The sequence below is a fragment of the Notamacropus eugenii genome, chromosome 2, assembly GCF_028372415.1.
Source record: "Notamacropus eugenii isolate mMacEug1 chromosome 2, mMacEug1.pri_v2, whole genome shotgun sequence".
Classification (NCBI taxonomy): domain Eukaryota; kingdom Metazoa; phylum Chordata; class Mammalia; order Diprotodontia; family Macropodidae; genus Notamacropus; species Notamacropus eugenii.
Genome location: NC_092873.1, coordinates 515,258,691 through 515,274,572, shown reverse-complemented (window position 1 = coordinate 515,274,572; position 15,882 = coordinate 515,258,691). Strand labels below are relative to the sequence as shown.

The 15,882-nt window shown below is 40.9% G+C and overlaps 1 protein-coding gene across 2 annotated transcripts in view; it reads left to right on the top strand.

Moving 5' to 3' along the window:
- The window catches only part of USP24 (ubiquitin specific peptidase 24), a 164,773-nt gene that overhangs the window by 38,790 nt on the left and 110,101 nt on the right, over nucleotides 1-15,882 (top strand). Inside the window, exons 2-7 of one of the 2 annotated variants that reach the window (XM_072649593.1) lie at nucleotides 1,203-1,270; nucleotides 5,125-5,179; nucleotides 6,457-6,600; nucleotides 8,816-8,938; nucleotides 14,280-14,315; nucleotides 14,794-14,859. In XM_072649593.1, coding sequence (XP_072505694.1) covers nucleotides 6,517-6,600; nucleotides 8,816-8,938; nucleotides 14,280-14,315; nucleotides 14,794-14,859 — 309 coding nt within the window. In that variant the 5' untranslated portion in view covers nucleotides 1,203-1,270; nucleotides 5,125-5,179; nucleotides 6,457-6,516. The remainder of the gene's footprint in view (nucleotides 1-1,202; nucleotides 1,271-5,124; nucleotides 5,180-6,456; nucleotides 6,601-8,815; nucleotides 8,939-14,279; nucleotides 14,316-14,793; nucleotides 14,860-15,882) is intronic. The other variant, XM_072649592.1, reaches the window with a different exon arrangement.

Here is a 15,882-nt window from a genome sequence, read left to right as displayed (position 1 = left end):
TTTGTTTCTCTACACACCTTTGTTTCTCTCGTCTGCGCATCATTTGTTTTGCCTGGTGAGTTCTCTGCATGAGCACGTTGGTTTCTTCAGACAGCTCACTTGATTCCTACTTCAGAAATGTTTGCCTTTGTTTCTCCAATCACAACTTTTAAAAATTATATTTAGAGATTACAAAGGATAAAATCCACCCCTTTAAGTTACACAGTGCAAAATAGAAGCACTCTATTGTTTCAGAGGTTCAAAATCATGGTGCGTTTCTTGAATTCCTCCCCTATGTTTCTTCTCTGTCCAGGTGGTCTATAGTATGCAGATTAAATAGGTGCTTGTTATATATTATCTTAAAGTGAACTGTTGGCAGTTAAGTTATATTATAGCAGTTTAATTGTTTACTGCATATCTATTGTTCCACCATCCAAATATTTGTAATTTATATATAGTTCACTCTGCAAGTATAATGAATTTTTCTGGATAAATAGAAGTATCTGAGAAACCTTGGTTAATTTTCCTTTATTGACTCCTAAAGTTTGGAGAGCCTCAGAAAGTCAAGCTCCTGGGAATTCATGCTTTGCTTTCCACTGAGTTAGAAGAGTTTGCAATTTTGTGTGCTTGGACAAGAAAGGGAAAAGTTTAAATTTTTCAGCACAGGATTTTCAACTAGTAAAGACATTACTGAATTTAAAAGGAAGGTTTTAGTTTCTTTTACTGGTTTTTCAACTGTGATGTGTTAGAATGCTCACTGAATTTGGAGGCAGGAGGCTGGATTCTAATTGCAGCTCTGTTTCCAACTAGCTGTTTCTCCTCAGGCAGCTTCAAAGCCTCATCTTTGTGGAACTCGGTTTGAGATTGGGTGAGATATTTCTGAGATATCTTCCTCTTTGAAGATGGATTCTATTCTCATAAGTTAATCTTTGTGAAAAGAAAGGATTTCAGTATAGGAGCTAATAAAATGTTTCACTTTCCTATGTAATTTAATGAAAAAAGATTTGTTAGTATTGATGCCATGGTTATTTATAGGAATATATTTTGATCTTTTCACCTCTTGGTGGGTTTGTTAGTTAGCCATAGTAAACTTAAATCCCAAAGAAACTTTCCTCAGTCCTTGGATGATGCATCCGTTTAAAATTCATTGTCATGTTCCATGTCTTTCTCTACTGTTTGACATCTAGATTGAATGTAGGATACCCTCTCTTGTTTTTACTAAGGTCTTTCTGAGTCTGATGAAAATTGTAAAAGATTTGTGGACCGGTGTATGCCAGAAGCATTTAAAAAGGTAAGTAAAATGCTGTAATTCAGTTCTGGGTTTGCTATTATAAAAGACCAGTTCATGAAAGTTTTCCACCCCATTCAACTAATAAAACCTCTTATTTGAAAAAAGTACAGCAAGTTTCTGGTTTTTAATGTGGTGGTTTATTTCCCTAGATAGCTCTCTATTAGCATGTTATCTTTTTGTTAGTTTTAACATAACTGGAATCTCCTACTGCTCTACTAGTCTGGCTGGTCGAGAGGAGTACAGAGCTAAGAATACTTGACAGTTATTGCTTTACAGTATTATGCTGTATTGAAAGTAATTATTCATAAAAACAACTGTGTGCTTCTCTCTTACTGAGAGAGGAAAACTATCTGGTTAGGCCATTGAAAATAGAATTAAATCAGATCTCTTCAGCTTTCACAGTCATGCGTCTGTAATAGAGCGCTCACCTGAGAGCCAGAAGACACAGGCTCCAGGCTCTGCTTTACTTACTTCTGTGTAACCTTGGACAAGTCACTGCTGCTCTGGCCTCACTTGGCTGATTTATAAAAAGAGTAGGTTGGAATCTGATCATCTCTTAAGTTTTCTTTCATTTCAGAGATCGAAGATACCAACTCTCTTTATATTATCTGAGACAGGTGTCAGATATGTGGGCTGCACGTGACCTAGGATGCTCCCAAGTACAGCTATCAGGGTTAAGTATAATTGGGAAATAATCAACCAAGTAAATTATTGAAAAAGAAATCTATAGACCTCTAGTTTTCAGAGTCGGTGTGGCCCTCAGGGATCCTCACATGTGCTTCAGCTGCCCCCATTTCTGTATGCATTTGACACCATTGGTGAGAGGGACTTCTGAGGCTGATCCCTTTTCTTAAAGTTTCCCTCCTGCTAACAGTAGTTATTGATTCTCAGTCATTCTTCAGAACCTTCTGACTTCTTTTAGCCAATATTTATATGACTCTGGCTGCCTGTTTCATGAATCTTTGTCCCCTCTGGTGCATCACAGATATGGGAGCTTTCTTTTCTCACCAAGTTGATTATGCTATTCAGTTATTAACACCTGTGTCCAGGCTTCCATCTAGGAGGCCAAAGATAACATGCTGCCTATCCCCTTTATAAAAAAGTATGGTTATCTTTACTTTGAAAGACAGCATCCCCCTTGATTTAGGGTTTGAGAAATAGCGAAGTTAATTTTAAAAGAGAGTTGATGTTTAAATTGACTTTTATGATTTAAAAAATAGCACTACTTTAGAAGAGCTCAGAAGTCAGTTTCTCTTCCCTAGTGTTTGACAGGTGGTACCTATCTAGTCTGGATTTTTTTCTTAATGAACCAATTTTTAACATTTGGATTTAGCCCATCTAGAAGTATATGTAAGTCTCTATACATGTATGAATGAAATTCATTAAATAAGGGACAGTAGTATCTTTAAACTACCTTTTAAGAGTCATGAACAGATATGTTGCTGACTTTTTAATGTAGATGTATTCCACAATATAGTAGTAGTAGTGATGAGGGACTGGAGTCATAAATATCTTTTCAGTAACGCCAATGAAAAATTAAACTTGTGACATGGAGGATCATAGGACTTAAGAGCAAGGAGGGTTTTAGAGATTATTGAACTATAGGATTTAAAATAGGTGACACAGTTGTGATAGACCAGGACAATAGACCAAAATGGCTTTTTGTCCTTCCCCTTTTTTAAAACAAAATTGGATCTTTGATTTTATTGGTATAGAGGAGAACTCCTGATGAGGAAATTCATTCTCCCAATGAAGATTGCCCTTCAAATATTACTTGGATTTGTACCAAACTTCACATGTCTCTTATAGTCTTAAAATCAATTTAACAGGTGTAAATATTAGGTCTTACATATGGATTTTACAAATATAAGCTAGGGGAAGAATGGTCAGACAGTAACGTCAGAAAAGAAGATCCTGGAGCTTTGAAAGTGAGCACAGCTGGTGTCTGTGAAAAGTGTGAAATCAAGTGAAATCTTGGCTTTTCTTGAGAAAGGCATAATGTCTAGGAATGCAGAGCTGTAATGTTCCCTCTGTGTTCTGCCCTGCTCAGAATACTGTTAATAAACCTGCTGGGTGGGGCAGAGCCCCCACTACTTCCACAGCTGGATCAGCCGGAGTGCTCTGATGCCGGTATCTTTGGGCCTTGATCAAAATGCCCTAGCTAAACCAGATCCACAGCGTAACTACATAGGATCATTCCCCAGGGAAGTTAAGTTATTGGCTTAGTAACAAAGAGGCCAGTGTAGTCAAAGGTGGTTTCCAATGGGCTTTAAGGGAAATCCTTAGCTTGACATACATAGTTATCAGAAATAATTTATGTATCACCAAACTTGATTCCTGAATAGTAGTCCTCCACAGATAAAGCACAGGGTTACTTCTGTGAAGTAGACTACAGCAGAGGACAGTTGATAAATCCTAAGTCCACTAGGACATGCCTGGAATTGAGGTGATTTCTTAGCCCCTCACGTAGGAAGAAGAGTGGGGAAGAGCATGCCCAAGTCCTGTTCCAGTTCAGGTCCAGCCAGCCAGCCAAAGCCTGGCAGCAGGGCCCTGGAGAGGACCCGGAGAAGCACAGAGTAGAGCAGAGCCCCAAGTTGCAGGGCAAGACAATGAAAGGAGGGAAGGCCAGAGACCCACGACTGCTCCCTGCTGACCCTCCAAGCAAACTGTCCCAGGCTCAGTCATGGGACCTTTCTCCCTTCACATGTCTAATGGTTGGATCACACCCATCCATGTGGGAAAACTTGCCAGAAGAAAGTCAGGCTCATTCAAGGAATCTGACTCTCATGAAGCGAACAGGAGTATCCTGCCTTAGCAGTGTGATAGGAAGCAGCCTTCTGAGACCATGGCTCCTTAGGAAACATTTGCCCTGGCAGAATCCAGGTAGGGGAGAAGCAGACTCTCTGCAGCCTTCATTCCCCAGTCCAGTAAGCCAGAAGGTCTCACTTATGAACTATAATGTCAAAAGGGATGGTGCAGGGGCCACATTTTAGGTAAGGGAAGGTCAGTAGGGTAAGGAAAGGCCTCAAGTTCCTATGGATGTCAAGGCTAGAGAAGAGAAGCGGGGGGAGGCTTCTTGGTGGGGAAAGATAAACCTAGGATCAATCAGGGCAGGTTGCAGAGGCAGATTTGGGGATACCCTGAGCTAGGTACCTTCTTCCACCTTCACCTCCCCACCCGTGTTTTTTTTTTTTCGTATGCTGTCTTCTTCCCTCATCCTTGAGGACAGGCACTATCTTTTTTGTATTTGTATCCCTTGTGCATAATACCTGACATATAGTAGGTGCTTAAGAAATATTCACTGACTCACTGACTGAAATTTTCAAGCAGTGACAGGCTACTTTAGGCAATGGCGGATTTCCCTTTCAATCAAATTGGGTAGGTGGCAGGGAGGGTCCTTTTTCAGATACTAGTCAGACTATGTGGCCTCTGAGGTCATTTGTTCAACAAGGATTATTAAGTCTCTATGGGAGCCTGCCCTTGGCCACAGCCATCAGTCCCTGCCCTTTGTTCCGTATGGGGAAAGACCATGTACCAAGTTTATCCAAAGGAAGCAGAAGGTAGAAGGGGGTGGGTTGGGGGGTACGGAGATAGCTTACAGTGGTTGAGCCGTGAAGGAAACTTGGGTTTTGAAGAGGCAGCTGTTCCAGACATCATGTGCAAGGAGGGGAGATGGAAGATGGGCCTTTGGCTGCAGTGCCTGGATGAGAGTTAGGGCTCAGCCTTTTGAAAAGGTAGATTGGAGGCAGTTTGGGAAGGGCTTTAAATGCCAAACAGAGGTCCTTTCCAACTCTGAAATTCTGTGATTCTGGAACTTTTAGAAATCATCTACTCCAACCCACTTGTTTTTACAGAAGAGGAAACTGAGGCCCCAAAAGGTTAAATGACTTGTCCAAGGTCAGCCAGGTAGTAAGTATCAAACTGGGGTTTGAGCCGAGGTCGTCTGACTCCTGAGCCCGCTACCCCCTTCCTCATTCCCAGCGCTGCTTCTAATAGAGGTCATGCTGTCTCCCTTCCTGCGCATGTCTTGTTTGGGCCAGAGGAAATTAGGAAATGCATGGACATTTGTGGTCCCGGGTAGGGATGCCATCCTGGCTGGTTCCAGGCACAGTCGATGGCATTGCCACCATCGCTATCCCTTCCACCACATTCATCTCCCAGCCCAGGCCAGGCTTGGTTTTTCCTGGCCCTCTGGGCAGACAAGGCCTTGACAGTCCCTCCTTCCTGATCATTTAAAAATTGTCCTGCATGCGTGTTGTGGGTCTGTGTCTTCACATAGCTGCATGCTTCCCCCTCCTCACCTCAGGTTCCCAGTCTCCTCACTTTGAGAAGCATGAGCAAATGAATTGTTTGGGCTTATGTAGGCAGGGGCTCACTGACTATAATTCATGTGGCTGCCCATCAGCATATAATGGTTCTTTTAAAAATGTCATTTTCTTCAAGTTCTTAAAATTCATAATTTCCAAGGATATTTTGATACCAAAGTTGCTTGTGAAACAGCCCTATTTTGATTCGCATCAAATCTTTGTGTCTTAATGTCTTTTAGCCAAGTAATGTGGCTTAGTTGATATCTGGAAAATTTGGAACTGAATTTTGCCTCTGAAAAAATACACTTTTGGTCTTAACTGTAATTATTCCAGATTATCCAGTCATTCATAGGTTAATCCTGTTTCATGATTTTCTTTCTGAAGAGAAATCTTATAAAACACATTATTAAGACTTCAGTAATATTTTGTAAGTGAAATCCTCTTATTTAAAACAAACAGGTAAATAGTTTCTTCTTTCTTTACTTAAGAGCTACAAGAGAAAAGTAAAGGAGCAGGCCAGCCTTCTTTGACAAAGGGAAACATATTTCCCTTCTCTAATCTGCAAAAAATCTTTCCTTTTTCCCTGGGCTCCCATGGCCCTGGTTTGTTTATTTGTTTTGTTCTGTTTTGTTTTTTGTATCTAAAATTTCCCCTTAGCTTCTGTGGGGTTTTTTTGTTAGGACCGTAAATTGCTTTTGCAAACCTTCAAGTGGTATTATTGCAGGAGAAATGTACACAGTTAAAAAGCATATATACATGGTGTCAGCATCACACACGCACATACACACACACACACACACACACACACACGTGTCTCACACTGGATTTGATACCTTTCTCTTCAAGCTAAGTTTTAAAATGTGCTTTCTTTTCCTGCAGTTACTGACTTCCAGTGCAGTTCACAAGTGGGGCACAGAGATCCATGAAGGGATCTACAACATGCTGATGCTTTTGGTCGATCTGGCTGCAGAGCGGGTCAAGCAAGATCCTATTCCCATCGGTCTCCTAGGCGTGCTCACAATGGTACTGTATCTCAGCAGGTGGCTCTTCCAGCTCTCTCTCTTAAATACCCCCTGATTGAATCAAACACCTGCTAAGTGTAGAGTGAAGACTCTGTAGGTGTCTCCACCAGGTCAGATTTCAGAGGAGACAATGGAAGTAAAAAAGGGATTGAAGGTGACTAGAAGGTCTGGTGAAGCCCATAGTCTCAGGTGTCTACACAGGATTTCACAACAAAGTGAGCGCACCGAGACAAAGAGGACTTTTTTGGGTGTCCCTGAGATTTGGTGGGATTAACTCCATGATGAGAAAGTTCAAAAGAAGGGGGAAAGATGGTGAGGGGAGCCTCATGGCACGGTGGTGGTGGTAGTGGTGGTGGTTTGTCCTTTGTTCTTGAAGAGGGCTGTGACATCAGGGAGGTAATACCATGAGCTGCAAGTAAATTGGATTTAAGTGAGGGAGAGCAGTGCAGTCACCAGCCTCACTTTTTCCCTCTGGGTTCAGTGGCCAGATGTAGAGCTATATATAGATCAGGACCCTGGAGATGGTCCCAGAGACGGTGGGGGACCTTGGCCTCTTTAAGCTGAGGTCTTTTCCAGGTCTCAGTTTGACTGAGGCAATGCCCATTCAGTGATTAAGGCTAGTTAAGCAGTGAGGCAGAAAGTGGCCTCTATTACATAGTCAAAAAGAAATCAATCTGGGAGGTTTTGGCCAAAACAGAAACAGTTGCTATTTACACTCATTCTGAGCCATCAGGGCCCAAACTATGACCAGGTGGGGCTTGGGCTGGGACCTTTTAGTTGGGCAGTCAGTGAGAGCCAGCGGGATCTGGGTTTAAAGCATGTTCCTTAAGAAAAAAACCTAGCCTATCAAGGGAACATGGTGGAGAAGCCAGTTGGGGAAATATACATCAGTCAGATCATTGTGGCTTTGGGCTCATGGTGTGGTCTCTGGCTCCTCCCCAATTCCTGAGCAGCTTGTCCATCATGCTTCCCCTGTCATTCCCAAGGCAAACCCCACCTACAGGGCAAGGGGATATCTTACCCTGTGCCTAGTCCTTTATAACAAGACCAAGCTGTTCCCTGCTGTGGTCATTACGGGACCCTCTTGGGAATGTGATATAGGAGGGGGGAGGTAAAGAGGGAAGCAAGTTGAGTGTTGGGCTGACACCTAGGTTTTGTGAGAGCTTCTTTCATTGGATTCAGAGAAAGGGGAAGAAAGATCTCATGTGGGCCCCCCCTCTCCCCAATTCTAGATAGGGAATCAAGGGCAGAGTGAAAAACATTGAATGGAAGGAACCAAGCATTCAAGCAGTAATGATAAAAACTATTTACTGTTGGTCATTTTGGAGAATTACGCACAGAGAACGATCAGTGGAGGTACACATTGCTGGCAGCCCCCTGGGTCGTTGTGTCTCAAGGGGTCAATCCCGTTAAGGCTAGGACCCATTGGAGTAGGACAGACTCCCAGCAAGGCTCCCCAGTCCAGCCTTTGGGTTTGTGACTTCAGGGGCTTGGTGGGTGACAAGAATGCTTGTTTGTCATGGAAGCCATTTCTTCGCCCCCCCTGGCATTGCCCATGAGCCAGTGTACCACCCGTCCCATCCCAACCTTTTTGTGGCCTATGCACCCTGAATGCAGATCCTACCAGGCCTGTGTGCGAAGCCTCTCCTGCGCTGTAGGAGCCAAGCTAGGATCAGCTGGTGGCACACACAGAGCCTAGATTAGTGGAATTCCAACACTCAGCTGCTGGATGACCTGGGGCAAGTGACTAAACTCTCCTTGGACTCAGTTTCCTCATCAGTATAATGTGGGTAATAACAGCACTTCCTTCCCCAGCTTAGTGGTGACACACACACACCCTCTGACAGCTTGATGTTGACACGGTTCACAGTGGCAGCAGTGAGAGAGGCTGCCTCCTGTCTTTCCCTCCCATTCCCAACTGATGTTTCTCATGAGGAGTCTGGTTTCTTCACTCTCTTTTCTTTTTTTTTCAAAACCGCATTAGGAACCAGACTTTGGATCCTACCCAGGAAAGATCAAAAAGATGTAAAGACATTTGCATGAGTTTGTATTCCTCATGTTTTTGTTTTAGCCAGGGAGTAAGTGTCATCTTTTCTTGCAGTAATTACATTAATGCAGGCCTTCCAGGAAGGTAGTTTTATTCTCTTATCTAGATCTAAAATGAGCTGCTATAGAAAGCAATAATAGCCATGTTTCTATGTTTTTTTTATATCCAGGCTTTCAATCCTGATAATGAATATCATTTTAAAAACCGGATGAAAGTATCTCAAAGAAATTGGGCCGAGATTTTTGGAGAAGGAAACATGTTTGCCATCTCACCTGTATCTGCTTTCCAAAAGGTAGACTGAGATCTTTTTCATCTCATTGTAGACAGTTGCACTGGAAGATAGGAAATTTTCCATGTTGTAAACACTTAACTAAAGCATAGGAATTAAATGTTTCTTCCCCCTAGTTCTTAAGTGACATTGTGTGTGAAGAATTTTACAAAGTCTGAAATCTTGTGTGATTACTTGGTTGCCAGATATGAAGCTGGTGGCATCCAGATTGAGTCTGGTCTAGTTGAATCATGGAATCAAAGAACTTAGCATAGAGCTGTGATGATCACCTGAGTCTTTTAAACTCTTTAGTCTTACTGCATTCTTATTTTTAAAAGTTTATTTAATATTAAAACTGTTTTTAGCTTGTAGGCTGTGCCAAAACAGTCGCTGGCCTGGATTTGGCCCTCCTGATCGTCCCTAGCTAGCAAGGTGACTCAGTTTGTTTGTGATAGAATTGGAGTTATTGAATAAGTAACCCATGTTTCCTTTAAGTACTTTCCTCACCCTCCCACTGTGAGGCTTTAAAACAAGGTCTCTTGATTCTTTACATTGTTACCCCTTACTCTTAACTTTTGTGTCTCTGTCTCCTTTTACGTTGTGACTTTGCCCATTGCAGTTTTGACATAATGCAGCTTGGTATAAGAAATTAAGTGAGAATTTTGGAGGAGTTTTGTGGAAATTGCTCAAGACACAGAAAAAGCTTAAACTCAGAAAGGCATAAAATATATGTGTAGTATTATAAAATACCAGCCCAGACTTTACAATAAGGTACCATAAACACCCCAAAAAAGAAAAACTTCAGACTTCTGTGGTACAGAGGGCGGACCAAAGAATTTTAGGCAGATTTTCCAGATTGGAAGGAAAGGCAGTAATCATATTTTTTTAATAAACACATAAGCACAAAAGCTCTGAGGATGCAGCAGTGATGTGTTAGAAAGAATACTGATTCTGGAGTCCTAAGTTCTGGCTCTTTCACTGACACAACCACTGTAAAAGTTCTGGAGTGATGTAGGCCCTTCTTTCCCAGCAGCAGGACATCCCTTCCATGGTTGTCTTCACCAACCTCAGGGCTTTTGAGGGCTCAGAGAAAATAAATATATGTAAGATGGTCTGCAGATCATCAAGCTACATAGAAATGCCATCCACAATTATTTCCCACCCAGGGCTGTTTTTTTTTCTCTTTAAGTATGCACAATGGCATATCTACAAGTTTAACAGTCTAATAAAAGCAAAGATACACAAGAAAATAAATCCTATACTTTGGATAAATGTTTGGAAAAGTTTAGTATTTTGTTGTTTTGTTTTTAATGTTTACATTTGTTTGAGTAGAATATTTTGGCTTCATAGGAAGTTGTGTTTACACCAGCTACACACAGCCCGGGGGGTGGGGGGGCCTGCTAGAAGGCAGCCCCTGTATCTAACTCCTGTGAATCTGGGATAAGGATCCCTTCCATTGAATAAGGAAGGTCTCAGAAAAATGACCTGTTCCTCCCGCAAACAAGCAGCACAGTGAAGTGGAAAGAACAGCTGGTGCTGGAGTGCAGAGTTGGAATTTTAGTTTGAGGTCCGAGGCTTCCCTAGGACCTGACTCTGGGCTGTTACTTGATCAAGGGAAGAGGTAGCTAGTTGGCTCAGTGGATAGAGCTCTGGGCCTAGCAGCAGGAAGTCAGACCTGAGTTCAGATTTGTTCTCTGACACTTACTAGCTCTGTGACCCTGAGCAAGTCACTCAACCTGTTTGCCTTAATCCACTGGAGAAGGAAATGACAAACTGCTGCATAAGAAAACCCCATCGACACTGTGGTCTGTAGGGTCATGAAGAGTTGGACACAATAGGGCAACAGTAATGATAGTGTGCAGACTCAGTTCTCTTTTCTTTTTTGAAAATTAGAACCACTTTTCCCCTGTTAACTTTCAAAGGTCACTGAAAGTCATTCATTTCTGCTCACATCCTGCTCACAGGAGTTACCTTCATCCGCTGTGTGTTCACTTGATGACACCATCAACCCCTGTAGATTCAGTGACCTAAATCTGCCCATCCAGCCTCAGAGTCTCTGCTGACCTCCAGTCTTGCATTGCCCCCTGCCTTTCACATAGCTCATACTGGATGTCCTTTAGACGTCTTAAACTCAGTACGTCTAAAACAGAGTTCCTTATCTTTCCTCTTGTACTCTCCCTGCCCCCTACCATCTCTGTTGCTCTAGAGGGCAGTGTCCTCTCCCACCAGCACCCCTCCTGTCACCTAATCCCTCAGGCTTGAAACCTTACCCAGAATTCCTCTGTCTCTCACCTTCTATACAAGCTGTTGCCAAAGTCTATCAATTTGCTGCATCTCAGAAGCATCCCCATTTTTTCTCACTTTGCCTCCATTCTAGCACAGATCCTAATCCCCTTGCACCTGGATTATTGCAACAGCTGTTGGTGGGCTCCCCCTGTCCCAAGTCTCTCCCCATTCCATTCAGGCCCTAAAGTGATTTTCCTCAAATGAAGATCTACGTCACTCCCCTACTCAGTATGCTACAGTTTATTATGGTTATTATTATAACGTCCTGTTGCCTCCAGGATGAAATTCAAAATATTTTGCTTCCTCCACCTTACTCCTCAGTACATATTCTGTAGTCCAGTGATCCTGGCCTCCTGACCATTCAGCCAACAAGGCTCTCCCTCTCTTTACTCCAGGATTTTCTCTAGTCCCTTCCCCATTCTTTGAGCACTTTCCTTCCTTCCTCTTCTCTAAGTACTGACCTCCCTGGCTTCCAGCTAAAATCCTACCTTCTACAGAAGCCTTCCTTAACCCCTTTAATTCAGGTGCTTTGCTCTTAGAATCATTTCCTATTTATTCTGTGCATGGTTTGCTTTGTATGTTGCATGTTGTCTTCCCCTTTGAATTGTAAGCTCCTTCAGGGCAGTGATTGCCTTTTGCCTCTTTGTATCATCATGCCTCCCTGTGAACAATTAACGTTGCTAAAGTTGTTTGGATGTCTTTATGTGCAGTGTTTGTGATTGTGGTTCCTGGAGCTCCTGTGTGAGTCCTGGCAGGTAGACTCCCACTGAGCCTGTCTGCAGTTATTTTAAATGGAGTTTCTCTTTCTCTTTTTACCAGATTTTGTTGGTTGGCATATAGAAATGCCTATTCTGCATCTGTTGAAATAATGATAGGATTTTTTGTTTTTGTGTTTTTATTGGTGTGGCCAGTTGTGCTTATAGTTGTCTGATATTGAAGCGCCCCTGTATTGCTGGCATAAATCCAGCCTATTTGTTGCTGTAATCTTTGCTAGTGTGGGTGTTGAAATGTTTTGCATCAATATTCATTAGGGAAATTGGTCTGTAGTTTTCTCTGTTTTGGCATTCCCTTGTTTAGACCATATTTGTGTTGTAGAAAGAACTTTTTTCCCAAAAAAGTTTTTGTCCTTAAATGGTAGAATTCTCATTAAGTTTTTCTAGTCTTGGGGCAGTTTTTAGTTTTTTTTATTAAGGAGTTCATTGATGGTTTGTTCAATTTCTTTCTCTAACACTGGTTTTTTAAGTATTCTATTAGTCTAGTCTGTTAAATCTTTTAAGCAGATTTTCATTTTTGTGAATGTTCCTCCATTTCATTTAGTTTATCAGTTTTATTGGAATATATCTGGGGAAAATGGCTCCTAATATAGATTTTATTTCCTCTTCATTGTTTGTGAATTCACTTTTTTCATTTTTAATACTAGCAATTTGGTTTATCTGTTTTTTTTTTATTAGCGTCAGTTTTACTTGTTGGAATTTTTTTCCCCTAATTTTCAACCTTGTTAATCTTTTGATTTTTGATTTTCAGAATTTCTATTTTTGTGTTTAATTAGGGGTTTTAAATTTTTTCCCCTAGGTTTTTTTAGTTGCCTGCCCAGTTCCTTCATCTATTCTTTATCTCTTTTGATGTAATAAGCATTTCAAGAAGCAAATTTTCCCCTAAGTACTGGTTAAATTTTGATATGTTGTCTCATTTTTATTGCCTTTAGTGAAATTCTTGGTTGTTTTTATGATTTGTTTTCAACTCACTCATTTTTCAGGATAGGTTATTTATTAGTTTCTTATTAATTTGTAATCTATACTTCAAAGGTTCTTTATTGAATGTCATTTTTCTACTGCATTATGACCAGAGAAGAGTGCATTGAACATTTCTGCTTTTCTGCATTTGTGAGGTTTTTAATGCTCTGATACATGGCCAGTTTTTGTAAAGGTTCCCTGTGCAGTTGAGCAGTAGGTATGCCCCTTGCAGTTCCCATTCAGCATTCTCCAGAGGGCTAATGTATCGAACTTTTCTAAAATTCTGTTAAGGTCCTTAATTTTTTTCTCTTGTTTATTTTATGGTTAGGTTTATCTTGATCTTAAAGGGGTAAGTTAAGTTCCCCTCCTAGTATAGTTTTGGCTCTGTTTCATCTTGCTTTAACTTTACTGTTCAGAATTTGGATTCTGTGTATGTTCAGTTGCTACTGTATTTTACCAAAATTTGGTTTTCTTGTTTATCTCTTTTAATTAAATCTGGTTTTACTTGTGCTTTTTCTGAGATTATGATTATAACCCTTGCCTTTTTTTTTTTAACTTCATTCAAAATGTAATCGATTCCACTCCAGCCCTTATTTTAACTCTGTGTGTGACTTTCTGTTTCAAATATGTCTCTTATAAACAGACTATTGGATTCTGGCTTCTTTTCTCCATTCCTTCCTCAATTAGCGTTTTAAAGGTCTATACATAAAAGGATTCCTAGCACGCTTATTTGAACATGGTAGCCATTTAATATTGTTTGTTAGATTCCTTTTGCTTGTGAAAGAAGAGTAAATTAAAGTAGGGTCAAAGAACTCTTGGTGTTATTTCATCTAGATGCTTATATGTCCTTTTTATACCATCTTTAGTTGAATTTTTTTTATTTTTAAGATGGAAAAATGAGGAATTCAGCTATAGGATGGTACTTTTTGATGGGCAGTAACATTGACCATTTAATCCAATAGAAAATAAGTGGTAGATCTGAATGAAAACTTACATAGATAGATTTACATGAAAAATTATTTTCTAAGAAAAAACTTAATTTCAAATTCTATGTATCACTTCGATAGAGAGATTAGACCAAAAAAACAAACCTCAAGAATATCATCTCCTGACATTTCTCATGAGCTGCAGTTGTATAATAACTGAAACCCACAGAAGATTCTGTTCTAATGGACTTTACAAATTTTACAAATGTGGATAGTTTGTGTGTCACCTGCCACATATGTGGCTTGTGTCGTCACAGCTGAACCACTGGCATACATTCAGGGAGAAGATTTTGAAAAATGGGGAGGGAGGTGTTGTGTGTGTGTGTGTTTTTTCTAATTTTGCTTTTCATTTTCTTACAGGAACCTCATGGATGGCTTGTGGATTTGGTTAATAGGGTAAGTAATTTTTACTGTGGGTTTCTTTTGTTTGTTTGTTTTTTGGTGGGGAATGGGGTAGGATGAGTTTGGGGATGTGGAGTTCATTTTTATTTTTTAAATACAGCAGTCTTTATTCTAGAAAGAGAGCAGCCTCCCAGGAAAATCAGATTTTGGCATATGAAACAATTTTAAGATGAAGTGTCTTTCCCTCTCTGTTCTTCATGCTCCTCTTTGTGTTAATGCTATAAATCTCCTTTCCATTTGAATATCAACGATTTATTTCAAATTACTGTCAGCTTTAGGACTTGAGCACCTGAATTTATGTATACTCCAGCATATCATTGAATTAGTATGAATGAATTTAAGAATTAAAAGCTTTTTTTGAGTTCAAAACTCTCAAGCCAGTTTACTAAAGACCAAATTAATAAACTGTTGGCTTAAAGTACTTAAATTCCCAAAGCAGTATGCTAATAACATGTTCATATTTTGTTGTTAGTTTGGTGAATTGGGTGGATTTGCAGCAATTCAGTCTAAACTTCATTCAGAAGACGTAGAACTTGGGGTAAGTTAAACCTTTGTAAACACTCATTTAGGGAACTTCCCTCCATTTGAAGTCAGTAAAGAGCTAGTCTCTGTGAAGAAACAGTTCCTAGGAGGTTAGGTTTGACAGGAGATATTGATTTATAAGCTACTTCCAAAAGGTCCCCCAGAAATCTCTTCAAGTGTGTGTTAGATGTGTCACCTCCATTTTAAGTGGGTGATCTGGTGGCCTTTTGAGGCTGCTTCCTGTCTTGAGTGTCTGATTATTACTTTGGAATCTTCTCCCTGACCGCAGTAACCACTGAAGGTGATAAAGATAGGGATTGACCCAGACCCAGAGAGGCCAGATGCTGTGTTGGAGATCACATAAGGAGTCCATGGAAGAACTGAGTCCTTTGTGTCTTCTGATTGTCACATCTTTATAAACACATGCATGCACACATCATAATCACACATATGGACAGTCAAGGCCATCTTAACAGCCACATGGGCAGCCTTAGGAGATCCTGGCCCTTCCTTACCAAAGGTCTTCTGTTGGGGCAAGATGCTAGCTTCTCAGATAGGCTTGTAGAAATCTCCTGTGCCTGTAGGGATTACATAGCTATCCTCTGAGAGACTGAACACACATGATGCACATGGACAGGTGTGGCTAGCACAGCTGTCTGGGGATATGGAGTGTTATCAGAAGGCCTTCAAGGGGTGGGGGTGTAAGAGGGAAGCCAGGGCCTAACTGTAAACAGCTCCTAACAGGAGGTGCCACTTTAAGAGGAGGGGTTTTCCCTTTGTTCTTTTGTTGAATGTTACAGATTTCCTTCCCTTTTGAATCTAAACATTTTGTTTGTGTTTTCAAATTACTGTCAGCTCTAGGCCCTGGGTGAGGGGGATGGCCAGGACAGTTTGTCCTAGGTTATCATATCTATTCTGGAAAGAATTTTTAAAAGAGGGTTGGCTCAGGGTTTGCTTTTGCCTGCTCAGGTAGTTCATCCTTGCTTACAGATAAATTACCCAAAGGTTATAATAGCGCCTACTATAGCTAACGAGGAGC